At 43.0% G+C, this 17,515-nt stretch overlaps 1 protein-coding gene across 1 annotated transcript in view; it reads left to right on the top strand.

The window, feature by feature from the left end:
• ptk7b (protein tyrosine kinase 7b) overlaps positions 1 to 17,515 on the top strand; it is a 213,626-nt gene that overhangs the window by 189,029 nt on the left and 7,082 nt on the right. The window contains exons 7-18 of the mRNA XM_045700655.1: positions 1,743 to 2,009; positions 2,221 to 2,357; positions 2,509 to 2,644; positions 3,126 to 3,245; positions 5,089 to 5,238; positions 6,628 to 6,772; positions 8,984 to 9,111; positions 11,035 to 11,235; positions 12,979 to 13,137; positions 13,383 to 13,615; positions 15,621 to 15,701; positions 15,960 to 16,111. Of these exons, the coding sequence (XP_045556611.1) occupies positions 1,743 to 2,009; positions 2,221 to 2,357; positions 2,509 to 2,644; positions 3,126 to 3,245; positions 5,089 to 5,238; positions 6,628 to 6,772; positions 8,984 to 9,111; positions 11,035 to 11,235; positions 12,979 to 13,137; positions 13,383 to 13,615; positions 15,621 to 15,701; positions 15,960 to 16,111 (1,909 nt within the window). The remainder of the gene's footprint in view (positions 1 to 1,742; positions 2,010 to 2,220; positions 2,358 to 2,508; positions 2,645 to 3,125; positions 3,246 to 5,088; positions 5,239 to 6,627; positions 6,773 to 8,983; positions 9,112 to 11,034; positions 11,236 to 12,978; positions 13,138 to 13,382; positions 13,616 to 15,620; positions 15,702 to 15,959; positions 16,112 to 17,515) is intronic.

Below are 17,515 nucleotides of genomic sequence, written 5' to 3'. Positions count from 1 at the left end.
CACGTAGATCCACTGAACACAGCTCACTTTCCAGCCCACTTTCCAGCTCACACTCTCAAACACATAGATCCCCTGAACGCAGCTCACTCTCCAGATCCCAATCACCTGAATTCTGATCACCTGTTCACACACCTGTATGACATTATTACACACTATTTAGTTCAGTTCTTTGCACCCCATCATTGTGAGGTATTGTTTGTTTTGTGACACACTTCTATTCGGAGCGCTGTGTTTCCCCATAATGTATCCTCCCGCGTATGATCGTTTTTGTCTGCCTCATTAACGACGCCTTTTGCCTATTCCCTGCCTGTACCTGTATCGGATTTCCTGTTATCAACCTATTGCCTGATCTCCCAGACGACGTTTCTAGCCTTTTCCCTGCCTGTACTGTTGCCTTTTTAGACCCCCTGTGTATGACCTTCTGCCTGCCCCTGGACCCAGATACCTGCCTCCACCTGTGGTCCTTCACAATAAACACCTGCTGCGCCCTGTGCTTGAAACCCGCTCTCTGTCTCCCATCGTGTTCATTACAAATACAATTCAGGATTTGTCCTCTAATTGCTGTGCCCTTGCTGTACAGTGCATTCAGAAAGTATTCAGACCCCTTGATTTTTTCCACATTTTGTTACATTACAGCCTTATTCTAAAATGGATTAAATAGTTTATTTTTCTCATCAATCTACACACAATACCCCATAATGACAAAGCAAAAACAGGTTTTGAATTTGACCTTTTTTTTCTTTTTTTTTACTGAAATATTTCATTTACATAAGTATTGAGACCCTTTACTCAGTATTTTGTTGAAGCAACTTTGGCAGCGATTACAGCCGAAAATCTTCTTGGGTATGACGCCAGAAGCTTGGCACACCTGTATTTGGGGAGTTTTTCCCATTCTTCTCTGCAGATCCTCTCAAGCTCTGTCAGGTTGGATGTGGAGCATTGCTACACAGCTGTTTTCAGGTCTCTCCAGAGATGTTCGATCGGGTTCAAGTCCGGGCTCTGGCTGGGCCACTCAAGGACATTCAGAGACTTGTCCCGAAGCCACTCCTGCATTGTCTCGGCTGTGTGCTTAGGGTCGTTGTCCTGTTGGGAGGTCAACCTTTGCCTCAGTCTGAGGCCCTGAGCGCTCTGGAGCAGGTTTTCATCAAGGAACACTCTGGACTTTGCTCTGTTCATCTTTCCCTTGATCCTGACTAGTCTCCCAGTCCCTGCCACTGAAAAACATCCCCATAATATGATGCTACCACTACCATGCTTCACCGTAGGGATGGTGCCAGGTTTCCTCCAGATCTGACGCTTGGCATTCAGGCCAGAGTACAATCTTGGTTTCATCAGACCAGAGAATCTTGTTTCTCATGGTCTGAAAGTCCTTTAGGTGCCTTTGGCAAATTCCAAGTGGGCTGTCATGTGCCTTTTACTGAGGAGTGGCTTCCGCCTGGCGTCCCTGAATAGCATTTCAGACTGAAGACAAGTATGCTAATGCCTCTGAAATTCTAATTCGAAAAATGCTTCATTGGCATGAAACACATTTTGATTATTATCTCCTGAGACTACAGTAGTTTAAATGGGAATCAATTTGAGCATTAAAATAATGCCTCATACTCTCTTTCTCAATGTCTCTCTCCCTCTCTTCCTCCCTCTGCCACTCTCCCACACCCTCACACTCCCACATTCTGCCTCCCCCTCTCTCTCTCTCTCTCTCTCGCTCTTCCTGTCTCTCTCTTTCCCTCTCCCTATTACAGAGATCGAGGATATGTCCCCCAGACAGTCCCGAGTCTTCACAGCAGACACCATGCAGCGTGTGCCCTGTACGGCCCCGCATGGAAAGCCCCAGCCTGAGGTGTGGTGGGAGCGGGAAGGGGTGCGCGTCCCCACGGAGGGACGGGTGTACCAGGAGGGCAGTGAGCTGGTCTTCAGCCCCACCGAGCAGGGCGACTCAGGCTCCTACACATGTGTGGCCCAAAACAAGGCGGGCCGCAAGACCCAGGAGCTGACCTTCACAGTGGCCAGTGAGTCAGGCCACCATCTTCTGACCTATTACATCATGGCTAGGGCCAGCAGTGTGTCCTGACCATGCAAAACTCTGGTCCCTATTATAGGGTTGTGCTTTAGTCGTTACTGGTCCATTCTGTTCCTAAGCAAGGGGTCAATTTGGGATTCAGCATGATTGACGCTGGCTTCTACTACAGTACTAATTCTTAATTTGTGTGTGTGATTCAGCTGCCCCAGTGTGGGTAACCAAGCCCCAGGACAGCTACCTGGAAGAGGGAAGACCAGGCTACCTCCATTGCCACGCTCAGGCTACCCCTGAGCCTGAGGTCACGTGGCACCGAAACAGCATTATGGTCATGCCTGAGGTCAGTATCTCTATTTCTCTTTCTATCACACACAGAGACATGCGCATACACACACACACACACACACACACACACACACACACACGTACAAATACTGTATCTAGGCCATTCCTCTCCATTCTCTTACCCTTCTCCCTCTCTTCTTTATCAGGACACACGCTTTACAGTGTTCCCCAATGGTACTCTGCGCATCAATAATGTGGAGGTGTATGATGGTCAGATGTATGGCTGTGTGAGCAGGACAGAGGGAGGCAAGCTGTCTGGAAATGCCAGAGTCTATGTACTGGGTGAGCTGGAACTACATGGTGTGTGTGTGTGTGTGTGTGTGTGTGTGTGTGTGTGTGTGTGTGTGTGTGTGTGTGTGTGTGTGTGTGCGTGTGTGTGTGCGTGCGTGCGTGCGTGCGTGCGTGCGTGCGTGCGTGTGCGCATGGGAGAGAGCATGTGTGTGATGTGATCAGCCAGTTTAATTAAGTTTAACCTTAGATTTTCCTCTGGTGCTGCTGTTCTAGAGTTGTTAACATGGATTGTCTAATTCCTGACTTGCTTTGTCTACCTTGTCTTTGTTTTGGTGATCTAAGATCCTGATAACCTTGTGATTCTTCATTCAGCCATATGAGCGTGTGTGCTTGCATCTGCATGTTCTTAAATGTGTCTGAACATGCTGTAAATAGCTTTGTATAGTGTACCATGGGGTGTACCGGGGACCAGGCTACTCTCTCTTAGCTGTGTGGGTAATGGTGTGTTTGACCTTTTACCTGTGTGTTCCAGAGAAACTGAAGTTCACCCCTACGCCCCAGCCATCTCAGTGCCTGGAGCTGGACAAGGAGGTCAACATCCAGTGTTCTGCCACAGGCAGAGAGACCCCCACCATCAAATGGACCAAAGCAGGTGAGTGCAGGGTGGTCCTACTCAGTGCTAGACTGCAATATCCTAGATGCCATTTCCTGCCATTGTGTCCTTGAGAAAGGCACTTAACCCTTAAACTGCTCCAGGGGCGCAGGGCTGAGCCTGGCCCTGTGTTCCAACCTCTACGTGGGTGTGTGTATGTGTGTTTCCAGGGGTTGGGATAAAGCCATTGTCACAGGTCACAGAAATAAAAAATACAAATCTCTGTCCTGTGAAAATAGACAATAAAATCTTCTTCGAACATCAGATTATGGATAATGTTAGAATACAGAATCATTACAGAAGGAATGCATTGTAGATAGAATCAGATGAATGAAATGTGAAGACAAGATTACATATGATATTTTCCCGTCATTTGCATTGCCTATGTTAGAGGAGATTACTTCATCCATTTAGGGTTTGTCCTATTGTGATTATGTCCCCAAAAAACATTGTGAAATACAATGCTATCACCCCTATTGGTTATAGGCCTACATTATTGGCTGCACAGAAGCAGTCTACCGTCTTCAGAACTGGATAATACTGCTTAATTTGCCTCCTAAAATAATATAAAAATGCTATTGTTTGTTCTATCTCTCATAAAGCTGTGATTGAGAACAGCCTATTCCTAGGCTTAGGCTATAGACTTTCATTCTTGTTCTTTGTTAAAGCCACAACTTCGTAGGCTAGAATATTTGGGAAATAAGCTACTCTGCCCTACAAACGCAAAACGGCGCAACTACGAATTTGGTCAAAAGTCTTTGATCTGTCGGAATGGCCAGGTATATTATCTAATTAATGTGGTATTTAGTTTCCTGACACAAGAACAATCCACTTGATCAGAATATATCATTTGAGTATCAGAAATTGCTGTCTGTCTAGACAGAAAAATACTTTGAAGTCAGATTTTGCAGTAAAACAAGTTATGTAATTACTGTGTTTTGCCTTTGTAGGTCAGTTTACTGTTCATGACTTTAACTTGTATTATAGGCCTAGAAGAAGCATAGGAAATTGGCCATTTGGTTTTCAACCTGTCATGCAAGGATTTTCCCTCTCACGTTATTAGTCCTCTGGCTACCTTGCCTTTTCAAATATGTTTTTGAGATGGAACTCCGTTACATTCATTGTTTGATTAGGATGCATAAAACGATGAAGCGTTAGCTTCCGTCATATTCGTAGCCTATCAAATGGAGAGAGAAAGGAATATATATCTTTTTTTAAAACAGATATATACACAAGTTAAGGAGTGTCCATTATTTTTTTTAAATATATACGTTTATGATATAGCCTAATGCCCATGAATCCGACAGAGAGAGAGAGAAATAATATTTTCTGACTGAACATTTTTGTGCTGCTTTGGTGGAATTCTCCTCTCTGTCTGGCCTACATTCCTCTCTTGCATTCTGCAGGCTATATAACTTATTTATTGAAATAGGTTATAGCAAATAGGAATAGATTAGTCGGAATGTCACTTGTGTGCTGTGCTCTGCGAGTCTCTGTTTTTTACTGTGCAGCGCCAGTATAGTTCAAATAGGCTAAACCATCGTCTGTCACATCAATTAGTCGTCACCATCGACGATGGCTGTCAATAATTGTCGATAGACGATGGTATATCGTCCAAGCCTACATCCATTACACTCATAACCTTTTCACATTACTGAGTCAAGCTGTACTGCACTGGCCTGGATACACATCCACCACAGTTGCACTGGAAAGGACCATATTAAAGGAACATATCCAACCAAGTATGTATCGGGACAGCACGATAGTGGGAAAAGGGTATCACAGTACTGTCGTTTCTCAGCCCCCATTGAGCTCCTCTCTCACACTCTGTCGCCCCGTACAGATGGTGGAGAGCTGCTTCCTCATGTAGAGATGAGGAATAGCCAGCTCCACTTCACCAAAGTGACGCGCAGCGACGCAGGAAACTACACCTGTATCGCCTCCAACAGCCTACAGGGGGAGATCAGAGCCATGGTCAGCCTCACTGTGGCAGGTAGGCGTGTGTGTCTGTGTGTTTTTGTGCGTGTGTGCGTTTGAGTGTGTGTGTGTGTGTGTATGTGTTTGATTAACTGTAGTTCACTTTGTATTTTCCTTTGCAAAAGCAAAAGAGTCTGTGCACAGCAGTGTGTCTAGAGGAGATCCAGGTGCTGGTTCAAATCAAAATCAAATTTTATTGGTCACATACACATATTTAGCAGATTGTGGGTTATTGCTGGTGTAATGCTTTTGTTCCTAGCTCCAACAGTGCAGTAGTATCTTACAATACACAACAATACACACAGATCTAAAATTAAAATAATGGAATTAAGAAATATATAAATATTAGATTGAGCAATGTCGGAGTGGCATTGACTAAAATACAGTACAACAGAATACAGTATATACATATGAGATGAGTAAAGCAGTATGTACTTTTTTTTTTAACATTATTAAAGTGACTAGTGTTCCATTATTGAAGTGGCCAGTGATTCCAAGTCTATGTATATAGGGCAGCAGCCTCTAAGGTGCAGGATTGCACCATTGTCGATGTGTTTGTCTATTTCATTCATCCTTGCGTTAGCCAGCTAGTGATGGCTATTTAACTGGTTTTGGCTGGAGCAACTAATTGACGACTGACCTTGACTTCAATAAAATAAAATAAAAACATTTAAGTCATGCACCTTGCAATAAAAAATGAAAAAAGTCACGGACATTCGTCTACTGGTGTGCGTTTTTTACACTAGTTTTAGGTTTGAATTTTCCTTACCGTCCTCATCATAATGGCAATCCTTTGGGATTACTGTTTGTCTCTTCTCTTAGTTGATGCACTGCTTATAATCAGCTTTCCAATGACCATTGTCGATGTGTTTTTCTATTTCATTAATCCTTGCGTTAGAAGACCATCTGGCTTCCATGTAATGAACTCCATTAGGTGTTGAAGACACTTGTGGTTGACACAAAGAAAACCCACCGCAATGTAGAACTAGCTGTTCGATATGGACAAAAATCTCATATTGTTATAAATTGCCTGAATTGATGCGATAACGATAAATAGAACGATAAGTTTACAACATTAATGTGCACCACTGTTTTTTTTTTATTATCCTTTAAACTACTACAACTAGTTTGATGATTGTAGCCATCAATTGTCCCATTAATAATCACCCAGATCAGCAAAAGTATTTAATTTCAAATGTAACATTTCTCTAGTATAGGCTACTTATCGCAATGAACGATATCAGCAAAATGCCTGTGATAATCTGTATGGTCGGTGTCGATCATTTTCGGTTTATTGTCCCAGCTCTACCACAATGTCACCACAGTGAGTCTATAGCAAATCAGTTTCCTGAACTTTGTTTAGAGATGGAGTGTGGTATATTAACTGCGGTGTGTGTGTGTGTAGTGTATATCCGCTTTAAGCTGGAGCCAGAGAACACCACAGTGTACCAGGGCCACACAGCCATCCTACACTGCCAGGCCACAGCAGACCCTGAGCCCCGCGTCCAGTGGATGGTCAAGGATAAGGTGCTGGACACCAGCAGGAGAAGGTAAGGCTTTACCCACAGAGACGATAATATCACACACACGACAACATTGTCTTTGTGGTGCTGTGGAAGAAAAAAAGCACTGGGTTGTATTGACACAAGTTGTAACATAACATACACTACCGTTCAAAAGTTTGGGGTCACTTAGAAGTGTCCTTGTTTTTGAAAGAAAAGCAACAAAAAAATTGTCCATTAAAATAACATCAAATTGATCAGAAATACAGTGTAGACATTGTTAATGTTGTAAATGACTATTGTAGCTAGAAACGGCAGATTTTTAATGAAATATCTACATAGGCGTACAGAGGCCTATTATCAGCAACCATCACTCCAGTGTTCCAATGGCACGTTGTGTTAGCTAATCCAAGTTTATCATTTTAAAATGCTAATTGATCATTAGAAAACCCTTTTACAATTATGTTAGCATAGATGAAAACTGTTGTGCTGTTTAAAGAAGCAATAAAACTGGCCTTCTTTAGACTAGTTGAGTATCTTTAGCGTCAGCATTTGTGGGTTCGATTATAGGCTCAAAATGGCCAGAAACAAATAACTTTCTTCTGAAACTCGTCAAGTCTATTATTTCTCTGAGAAATGAAGGCTATTCCATGCAAGAAATTGCCAAGAAACTGAAGATCTCATACAACGCTGTGTACAGTTGTGGCCAAAATTTTTGAGAATGACACAAATATTAATTTTCACAAAGTCTGCTGCCTCAGTTTGTATGATGGCAATTTGCATATACTCCAGAATGTTATGAAGAGTGATCAGATGAATTGCAATTAATTGCAAAGTCCCTCTTTGCCATGCAAATGAACTGAATCCCAGAAAAATTATTCCACTGCATTTCAGCCCTGCCACAAAAGGACCAGCTGACATCATGTCAGTGATTCTCTCATTAACACAGGTGTGAGTGTTGATGAGGACAAGGCTGGAGATCACTCTGTCATGCTGATGGAGTTCGAATAACAGACTGGAAGCTTCAAAAGGAGGGTGGTGCTTGGAATCATTGTTCTTCCTCTGTCATCCATGGTTACCTGCAAGGAAACACGTGCCGTCATCATTGCTTTGCACAAAAAGGGCTTCACAGGCAAGGATATTGCTGCCAGTAAGATTGCACCTAAATCAACCATTTATCGGATCACCAAGAACTTCAAGGAGAGCGGTTCAATTGTTGTGAAGGCGGCTTCAGGGCACCCAAGAAAGTCCAGCAAGCACCAGGACCGTGTCCTAAAGTTGTTTCAGCTGCGGGATCGGGGCACCACCAGTACAGAGCTTGCTCAGGAATGGCAGCAGGCCGGTGTGAGTGCATCTGCACGCACAGTGAGGCAAAGAATTTTGGAGGATGGTGTCAAGAAGGGCAGCAAAGAAGCCACTTCTCTCCAGGAAAAGCATCAGAGACAGACTGATATTCTGCAAAAGGTACATGGATTGGACTGCTGAGGACTGGGGTAAAGTCATTTTCTCTGATGAATCCCCTTTCCGATTGTTTGGGGCATTTGGAAAAAAAGCTTGTCTAGAGAAGACAAGGTGAGCACCAACATCAGTCCTGTGTCATGCCAACAGTAAAGCATCCTGAGACCATTCATGTGTGGGGTTGCTTCTCAGACAAGAGAGTGGGCTCACTCACAACTTTGCCTAAGAACACAGCCATGAATAAAGAATGGTACCAACACATCCTCCGAGAGCAACTTCTCTCAACCATCCAGGAACAGTTTGGTGACGAACAATGCCTTTTTCAGCATGATGGAGCATCTTGCCATAAGGCAAAAGTGATAACTAAGTGACTCGGGGAACAAAACATCGATATTTTGTGTCCATGGCCAGGAAACTCCCCAGACCTTAATCCCATTGAGAACTTGTGGTCAATCCTCAAGAGGCGGGTGGACAAAAAAACAACACCAATTCTGACAAACTCCAAGCATTGATTATGCAAGAATGGGCTGCAAATATTGACTCTTTGCATCAACTTCATGTAATTGTCAATAAAAGCCTTTAACACTTATGAAATGCTTGTAATTATACTTCAGTATTCCACAGTAACATCTGACAAAAAAAGACACTGAAGCAACAAACTTTCTTCCTTCTTCCTTTCTTCCTTTATTTCTTCTCTCTCTCTTTCTCTCGCTCCCTCTAACTCTATCACTCTTTTTCTCTCACTCTCTCTCTTTCTACCCCCCCCCTCTCTCTCTCTCTCTCTCTCTCTCTCTTTCTCAGGTTCCAGTTAATGGTCAATGGCTCTCTGGTGATAACAGATGTCACCACGGACGACACAGGCAAATACACCTGCATTGCCGGAAACAGCTGCAGCATCAGTGACCGTGTGGCACAGCTCTACGTAGTGGGTAAGTCTCTCTCTCATACAGATGCACACACATACACACAAAAGGATGCCACCCCCATCATGTTACTGTGTGTGCGTGCGTGTAGCAATCACGAGGACTGGATGAGGACTGTAATTAACCACTCAGCCATCTGAGCATTCTAATAACCTGTCTCGCCAGAGTCATTGGTGAAGTGACAGGGACAGACCTTAGATTGAATCAACCCTCTCTCACATACACTGTGGCTCCTCCTTGTGCTTGGGCTTGTAGTTTAAAATAGGATGTTCAGGGTTTTGTATTATTCCAACCTCTCCCTGTGAGGGGTTAAAGGAGGCAGACCATTTAGTTTGCAGAAGTAGTTCATTGTAGGACAGAGGAATTCATTCAGCGTTTTGTTCCAGTTTCTAAGGCTCTGGTTAGAAATGGATGATGTGAGTCTGAAATCTTTGGATGTTTTTTTCTTTGCCAGTTTCCTTAACAAAAACATTCAAGAAAAGAAAGCTTGGAACTGTAGCCCTTTACACTCGTACTGTACCCGTATACGGATAGAAATTTGAATTTGGACACTGATAAGAACCTAAATTGGAACGCAGTGGCTGTACAGTAACATGCTATAAATTACGTCAGTGCTCAGGCTCTGCGCTTTACAGAGCTGTATGGGTTTTGACTGACAGCCGTTCTGAACTTGAGCACCGCACGCGACAAGAAGTTGCCCCCATCCCTCCCACTAACTGGGAAACGTTTTACTATTTTTTTTGTCTGAGTGAGAGAAATGCTGTAAATTACTATAGTTTTTTTATTCGCAGCAGAATGCACCTATGACTCATTTCAATGCGCACTCTAAAATTACAATCTGTTTCTCTGAATTGCCTTGTAAAAGCCTATCACTGTAAGGTGGTATTTTATAACTTAGCTGGTCTTGTTGACAATAGAACAAGCTTTCAAATGATGCCCACCTGACCCAGATTGTTATTTATAATGGGACACTTTTTCGATTGCGTAAACAATAACAGTATTTGTGTGATGGCGGGGATGCAGGGCTGTGTTCCAAACAAAACAACTACAAGTGTGCTTGCTCTAGTTCCTCAACGGCACAGGTAGGAGAGCTCAAAAAAGCACCTTATAGTTGAAGACTCTTCTTTGAGACATAAAAGTGCATTGGAATTACTTAGCAACTGTGCACAGTTTGGAGAGGTGTGTAGCCACTTGGAGACACCAGTTAGTCCTCTCACTTAACATTTTTTATTATGTTGCACCTACCCCATATTTTCCAGGAATATTCTTATCATGTTACTGAATGTATCCACATTCTTTTCAGATTACGTTATCAACAAATGCAGCGAAAAGTACAGTAAATGTAAAATGCTCATAAAATCAACAGTGGAATGTTTGGATTCAGTCTTGTGTCAGGTGAAATGTTGTGTCCTTAAATTTGGTCTAAAAATGTTTACACTTGTTCCCTTTCAATTGCTACAATGCTTATGCATTTCATATTTCTTCTGTAAGAAACATTTTTATTTAACCCTGTTCATATAGGCCAATTCCCACAAGTGTAAAGGGTTAATGATCCACATGATGTGTATTCAATATTACTTGGATGGACACACAACACTATTTTCTCAAGCAGTGGGTACCAGATTGAAGAACATACCAAGCTGAGATATGTCTACCCATGTTCAATACCATCTGTTGTGTATATGTCTCAATCCCAAATATTAACTACCACAACTCACTCCATCGTCACAGCAAACCAGGCTGTTATTTTTAAAGTGAATGTATTCTCAATAATCTACATGGATAAATAAAAGTAACATCTGATGAACTATCACTTCAACTTTAATTAACACAGCTCATTCTGATAAACAAAGAGAATGTGCTCTCATCAACCTACCTGGATCAATAAAATAAATAACCATAATGTCCTTTCTCCTCTGTCTTTGGCAGAGAAACCGGTGCAGACATTGGTGGACCATGAAGAGAAGGCACCCTATAAAATGATTCAGACTATAGGTTTGTCTGTGGGGGCGGCCGTGGCCTACATCATCGTGGTGCTGGGCCTCATGTTCTACTGCAAGAAGAGACGCAACGCCAAGAGACTGCAGAAGGGCCAGGAAGGAGAGGAGCCCGAGATGGAGTGTCTTAACAGTGAGTTGGGGGGATAGGGGTGGGGGTGGTTTGGTGGGTGAGTGGGTTTCACAAGTGGCTCGTTTGCATCAATACCTTAACTAAAACCACTACAAAGGTTTTTGCTTGCAAACTTAAGTTTTGAATCACGACGTTCTGGCATGTCTGCCTCTTGATTTGTTGGGAGACTCCCCGATTTTTTTTCCCCCCCTTCACTTGTCAACGTAGGCAGTGACGTAGGTCCTCTATGCCAAAAGAGTCCCTCGTTGAAACCAGACCCTATTCACTGTTGCCTAGGGACTGGTTTTCCAGACTAAGCGTCAATTCCAGGTGGGTTTCTGAGTAAATTCACTGTTTGCTATAATCTTGTGTAGGCTACATGTCTGGCAAGTAGTTGTGTCTTTGTGTGTCACGGAATAAACATTTATTTATGAGTCTGATGTGTGTCTGAATGCTCCTACCTACATCATGCTCTGCCCGTACATGTTGAACATTTTGTGCTCACTCATACCCAATTGACTTGCTACCACCTTGTGGCTGCCAAGAGCATTGCAAGGAAAGTGCAAAAGTCACCATAGTCAAATACCTGGGTTTTGAGTTGTTTTATATAATTTGGTAAGAGTCTTTAAGATTAAGTAAGCAAAACTGGGGTGCTCTCCTTACAAACTAAATACTTATCTTTGTGAAGTTAATCCACATATAATGGCTCCATTTGTTCCCTCTCATCTGCACAACCAGACACTAATCTAAGGCCGGCAGCATACCACTCTGCATCCCGCTGCTGGCTGGCTTCTGAAGTTAAGCAGCGTTGGTCCTGGTCAGTCCCTGGATGGGAGACCAGATGCTGCTAGAAGTGGTTTTGCAGGGCCAGTAGGAGGCACCCTTTCCTCTGATCTAAAAAAAAATATCTGAATTCCCTACGGCAGTGATTGGGGACATTGCCCTGTGTAAGTCCCGTGTGGCTCAGTTGGTAGAGCATGGTGTTTGCAACGCCAGGGTTGTGGGTTCGATTCCCACGGGGGACCAGTACGGAGAAAAAAAATGTATGAAATGTATGCATTCACTACTGTAAGTCGCTCTGGTTAAGAGCGTCTGACTAAAATGTAGGGTGCTGTCTTTTGGATGGGATGTTAAAAGGGTGTCCTGACTCTCTGTGGTCACTAAAGATCCCATGGCACTTATTGTCAGAATAGGGGTGTTAACCCCAGTGTCCTGGCTAAATTCCCAATGTGAGTGTCATGGCCACCTAATTATCCCCAGTTTAAAATTGGCTCATTCATCTCCTCTCCCCTGTAACTATTCCCCAGGTTGTTGCTGTAAATGAGAATGTGTTCTCAGTCAACTTACCTGGTAAAATAAAAATCTCAGGTTTGGCACTGAAGTGCTCTAAGTAGGGGTTACAGACTCAGGGAACTTTTCTCTCTGATTTCAAAATATTACCATTATTATAAAATGGTTATTAAATATTTCTAATCATCAAACTGGAGTATGTTTGAATCGTGTTGTGCAATATCTGTCCACATTACTGTCTGCACATTTTCTTGTGGATTTCCCATCACATTTTGGTATTTTATGACACAACATTCGGTGTGTTTCAGGGGATCATTTTGACCAAGGTGAGGTGCAGAATCGCTTATCTTGACCACATAATGTGTAGTTATTTTGGATGCAAAGTGATTTGTACATCAATGATTCTGTGCAGTCCGACTGCAATGTAGTCAATCTCAAACATGCACATTGTGTAATGTGGTTGATGTCCACCAGGAGGGGCTGTACAGCAGAATGGCCACACCACCGCTGAGATCCAGGAAGAGGTGGCTTTGACCAGCATGGGCACCACGGCGGCAGCAGAGAAGCGCCATAGCAGTGCCAACGAAAAGCTTCAGTTCCCCCGGGCAGACCTACACACCATCACTACACTGGGTAAGATGGTCACGTGGGTATGAGGAGTGAGTCTAATTGACAACGAGCCGAACAGCTGTGTAACTGGAGTGAACACATTTTCATTCACTTACTTAATTTCACCTCTATTTACCAGGTTTGTATTTACTCCTAACCCTGGAAGAAAATGTTGGCATATCTGAGTGACCCTCTAATCTCTGACCTGTGCGTGTGCGTGCCTACCTGTCTGTCCGTCTGTCTTCCTGCCTGCGTCTGTCTGTGTGTAGGGAAGGGTGAGTTTGGTGAGGTGCTGCTGGCCAAGGCGAAGGGCATCGAGGAGGGTGAGGAGGAGACAGTGGTGTTGGTGAAGAGCCTGCAGAGCAGAGATGAGCAGCTACAGCTGGATTTCCGCCGTGAGGCCGACATGTTCTCCAAGCTGAGCCACGGCAATGTGGTGCGACTGCTGGGACTGTGTAGGGAGGCTGAGCCCCACTATATGATCCTGGAGTATTATGACCTGGTAAATACACAAATACATTTGCTCAAAAAGACGCACACACACATACAGTTGAAGTCTGAAGTTTACATACACTTAGGTTGGAGTCATTAAAACTCGTTTTTCAACCACTCCACAAATTTCTTGTTAACAAACTATAGTTTTGGTAAGCCGGTTAGGACATCTACTTTGTGCATGACACAAGTAATTTTTCCAACAATAGTTTACAGACAGATTATTTCACTTATAATTCACTGTATCACAATTCCAGTGGGTCAGAAGTTTACATTCACTAAGTTGACTGTGCCTTTAAACAGCTTGGAAAATTCCAGAAAATTATGTCATGGCTTTAGAAGCTTCTGATAGGCAATTGGAGGTGTACCTGTGAATGTATTTCAAGGCCTATCTTCAAACTCAGTGCCTCTTTGCTTGACATCATGGGAAAATCTAAAGAAATCAGCCAAGACCTCAGAAAAAAAATTGTAGACCTCCACAAGTCTGGTTCATCCTTGGGAGCAATTTCCAAACGCCTGAAGGTACCATGTTTATCGGTACAAACAATAGTACGCAAGTATAAACACCATGGGACCACATAGCTGTCATACCGCTCAGGAAGGAGACGCATTCTGTCTTCTAGAGATTAATGTATTTTGGTGTGAAAGTGCAAATCAATCCCAGAACAACAGCAAAGGACTTTGTGAAGATGCCGGAGGAAACAGGTGCAAAAGTATCTATATCCACAGTAAAACAAGTCCTATATCGACATAACCTGATAGACCGCTCAGCAAGGAAGAAGCCACTGCTCAAAAACCGCCATAAAAAAGCCAGACTATGGTTTGCACATGGGGACAAAGATCGTACTTTTTGGAGAAATGTCCTCTGGTCTGACGAAACAAAAATAGAACTGTTTGGCCTTAATGGCCATCGTTATGTTTGGAGGACAAAGGGGGAGGCTTGCAAGCCAAAGAACACCATCCCACCCGTGAAGCACAGGGTGGCAGCATCATGTTGTGGGGTGCTTTGCTGCAGGAGGGACTGGTGCACTTCACAAAATAGATGGCGTCATGAGGGAGGAAAATGATGTGGATATATTGAAGCAACATCTCAACACATCAGTCAGGAAGTTAAGTTTGGTCGCAAATGGGGCTTCCAAATGGACAATGACCCCAAGCATACTTCCAACGTTGTGGCAAAATGGCTTAAGGACAACAAAGTTAAGGTATTGGAGTGGCCATCACAAAGCCCTGACCTCAATCCCATAAAAAAAATTGTGGGCAGAACTGAAAAAGCGTGTGTGAGCAAGGAGGCCTACAAACCTGACTCAGTTACACCAGCTCTGTCAGGAGGAATGGGCCAAAAGTCACCCAACTTATTGTGGGAAGCTTGTGGAAGGCTACACGAAACGTTTGACCCAAGTTCAACAATTTAAAGACAATGCTACCAAATACTAATTCAGTGTATGTAAACTTCTGACCCACTGGGAATGTGATGAAAGAAATAAAAGCTGAAATAAATCATTCTCTCTACTATTATTCTGACATTTCACATTCTTAAAATAAAGTGGTGATCCTAACTGACCTAAGACAGGGAATTTTTACTAGGATTAAATGTCAGGAATTGTGAAAAACTGAGTTTAAATGTATTTGGCTAAGGTGTATGTAAACTTCCGACTTCAACTGTAGATGCAAACATGAGCGAGCGCACACACATACACACGTGAGCAAGCACAGGCGCATACACACACACACACACACACACACACACACACACACACACACACACACTACATGATAGATGCTGAACAATTGCATACCCACATAGCATAGTGTAACACTCTTATCCATGCTTTGTATTCATGTAGACTATAACAATTGTCTATGCAACGTTGATGAAGTTGTGCAGTTTTACTTGGTACATGTCTCCAAGTGTGTTCTTTTTATTGTTATGCTTCCTACATTTACAAAGTGAACATGTTTTTGACCTTTTTTTTATCTCTTTCCTTTCTCTATTTCTATTTCCTTGGAAATAGGGAGATCTGAAACAGTTCTTGAGAATCTCCAATAGCAAAGATGAGAAAATCAAGTCTCAACCTCTCACCACCAAGACCAAAGTAAGTAGCGTTCACTACACTTTGGATGTAATTTGCTCATTTCATTTGAAAAACAAGCACACGACACATGCCATTATGCCCCCTTTAATGGAAACATTCTGTTCCAGCTTTAGGGCACACAGGTGTCTGCATTTTGATGCAAACTAGTCCTTTTTTCTTTTGACAACTTTAAAAAACCCTACTATCTAAAACCTTTTTGATTCAGGCCATCTCTCTCTCTCTCTCTCTCTCTATCTCTATCTCTATTCATCTACCCAGGTATCCATCTGTACCCAGGTGGCTCATGGGATGGAGCACATGTCCAATCACCGCTTCGTTCATAAAGACCTGGCCGCCCGTAACTGCCTGATCAGCGGCCAACGCAGCGTCAAAATCTCAGCTCCAAGCCTCAGCAAGGATGTTTACAACAGGTAAGAGATGGGGCCTGCAATTGCATTTTTTATTTCACCTTTATTTAACCAGGTAGGCTAGTTGAGAACAAGTTCTCATTTACAACTGCGACCTGGCCAAGATAAAGCAAAGCAGTGTGACACAAACAACAACACATAGTTACACATGGAATAAACAAACATACAGTCAATAATACAATAGAAAAAGTCTATATACAGCATGTGCAAATGAGGTAGGATAAGGGAGGTAAGGCAATAAATAGGCCATGGTGGTGAAGTAATTACAATATAGCAATTAAACACTGGAATGGTAGAGGTGCAGAAGATGAATGTCCAAGTAGAGATACTGGGGTGCAAAGGAGCAAGATAAATAAATAAATACAGTATGGGGATGAGGTAGTTGGATGGGCAATTTATAGATGAGCTATGTACAGGTGCACTGATCTGTGAGCTGCTCTGTCAGCTGGTGCTTAAAACTAGTGAGGGAGATATGAGTCTCCAGCTTCAGTGATTTTTGCAGTTTGTTCCAGCCATTGGCAGCAGAGAACTGGAAGGAAAGGCGGCCAAAGGAAGAATTGGCTTTGGGGGTGACCAGTGAGATATACCTGCTGGAGCGCCTGCTACGGGTGGGTGCTGCAATGGTGACCAGTGAGCTGAGATAAGGCGGGGCTTTACCTAGCAGAGACGTGTAGATGACCTGGAGCCAGTGGGTTTGGCGATGAGTATGAAGCGAGGGCCAGCCAACGAGAGCGTACAGGTCGCAGTGGTGGGTAGTACATGGGGCTTTGGTGACAAAATGGATGGCACTGTGATAGACTGCATCCAATTTGTTGAGTAGAGTGTTGGAGGCTATTTTGTAAATGACATCGCCGAAGTCGAGGATCGGTAGGATGGTCAGTTTTACGAGTGTACCGTAATTTCCAGACTATTAACCTCTCTGGGCTAGGTGGCACGTAACAGCCAGTGCAATCCCGTGGCGCGTTATTCAAAAACCTTAGAAATGCAAAACCTTCAATTTTTCAAACATATGACTATTTTACACCATTTTAAAGATAAGACTCTCGTTAATCTAACCACACTGTCCGATTTCAAAAAGGCTTTACAACGAAAGCAAAACATTAGATTATGTCAGCAGAGTACCCAGCCAGAAATAATCAGACACCCATTTTTCAAGCTAGCATATAATGTCACATAAACCCAAACCACAGCTAAATGTAGCACTAACCTTTGATGATCTTCATCAGATCACAACCCTAGGACATTATGTTATACAATACATGCATGTTTTGTTCAATCAAGTTCATATTTATATCAAAAAACAGCTTTTTACATTAGCATGTGACTAGCATGTGACTAGCATTCCCACCGAACACTGCCGGTGAATTTACTAAATTACTCACGATAAACGTTCACAAAAAGCATAAC

This window comes from Salmo salar, chromosome ssa18, assembly GCF_905237065.1.
Source record: "Salmo salar chromosome ssa18, Ssal_v3.1, whole genome shotgun sequence".
Classification (NCBI taxonomy): Eukaryota; Metazoa; Chordata; class Actinopteri; order Salmoniformes; family Salmonidae; genus Salmo; species Salmo salar.
The sequence above is the reverse complement of the archived record's forward strand: the minus strand, read 5'-3'. Positions and strand labels throughout refer to the sequence as shown.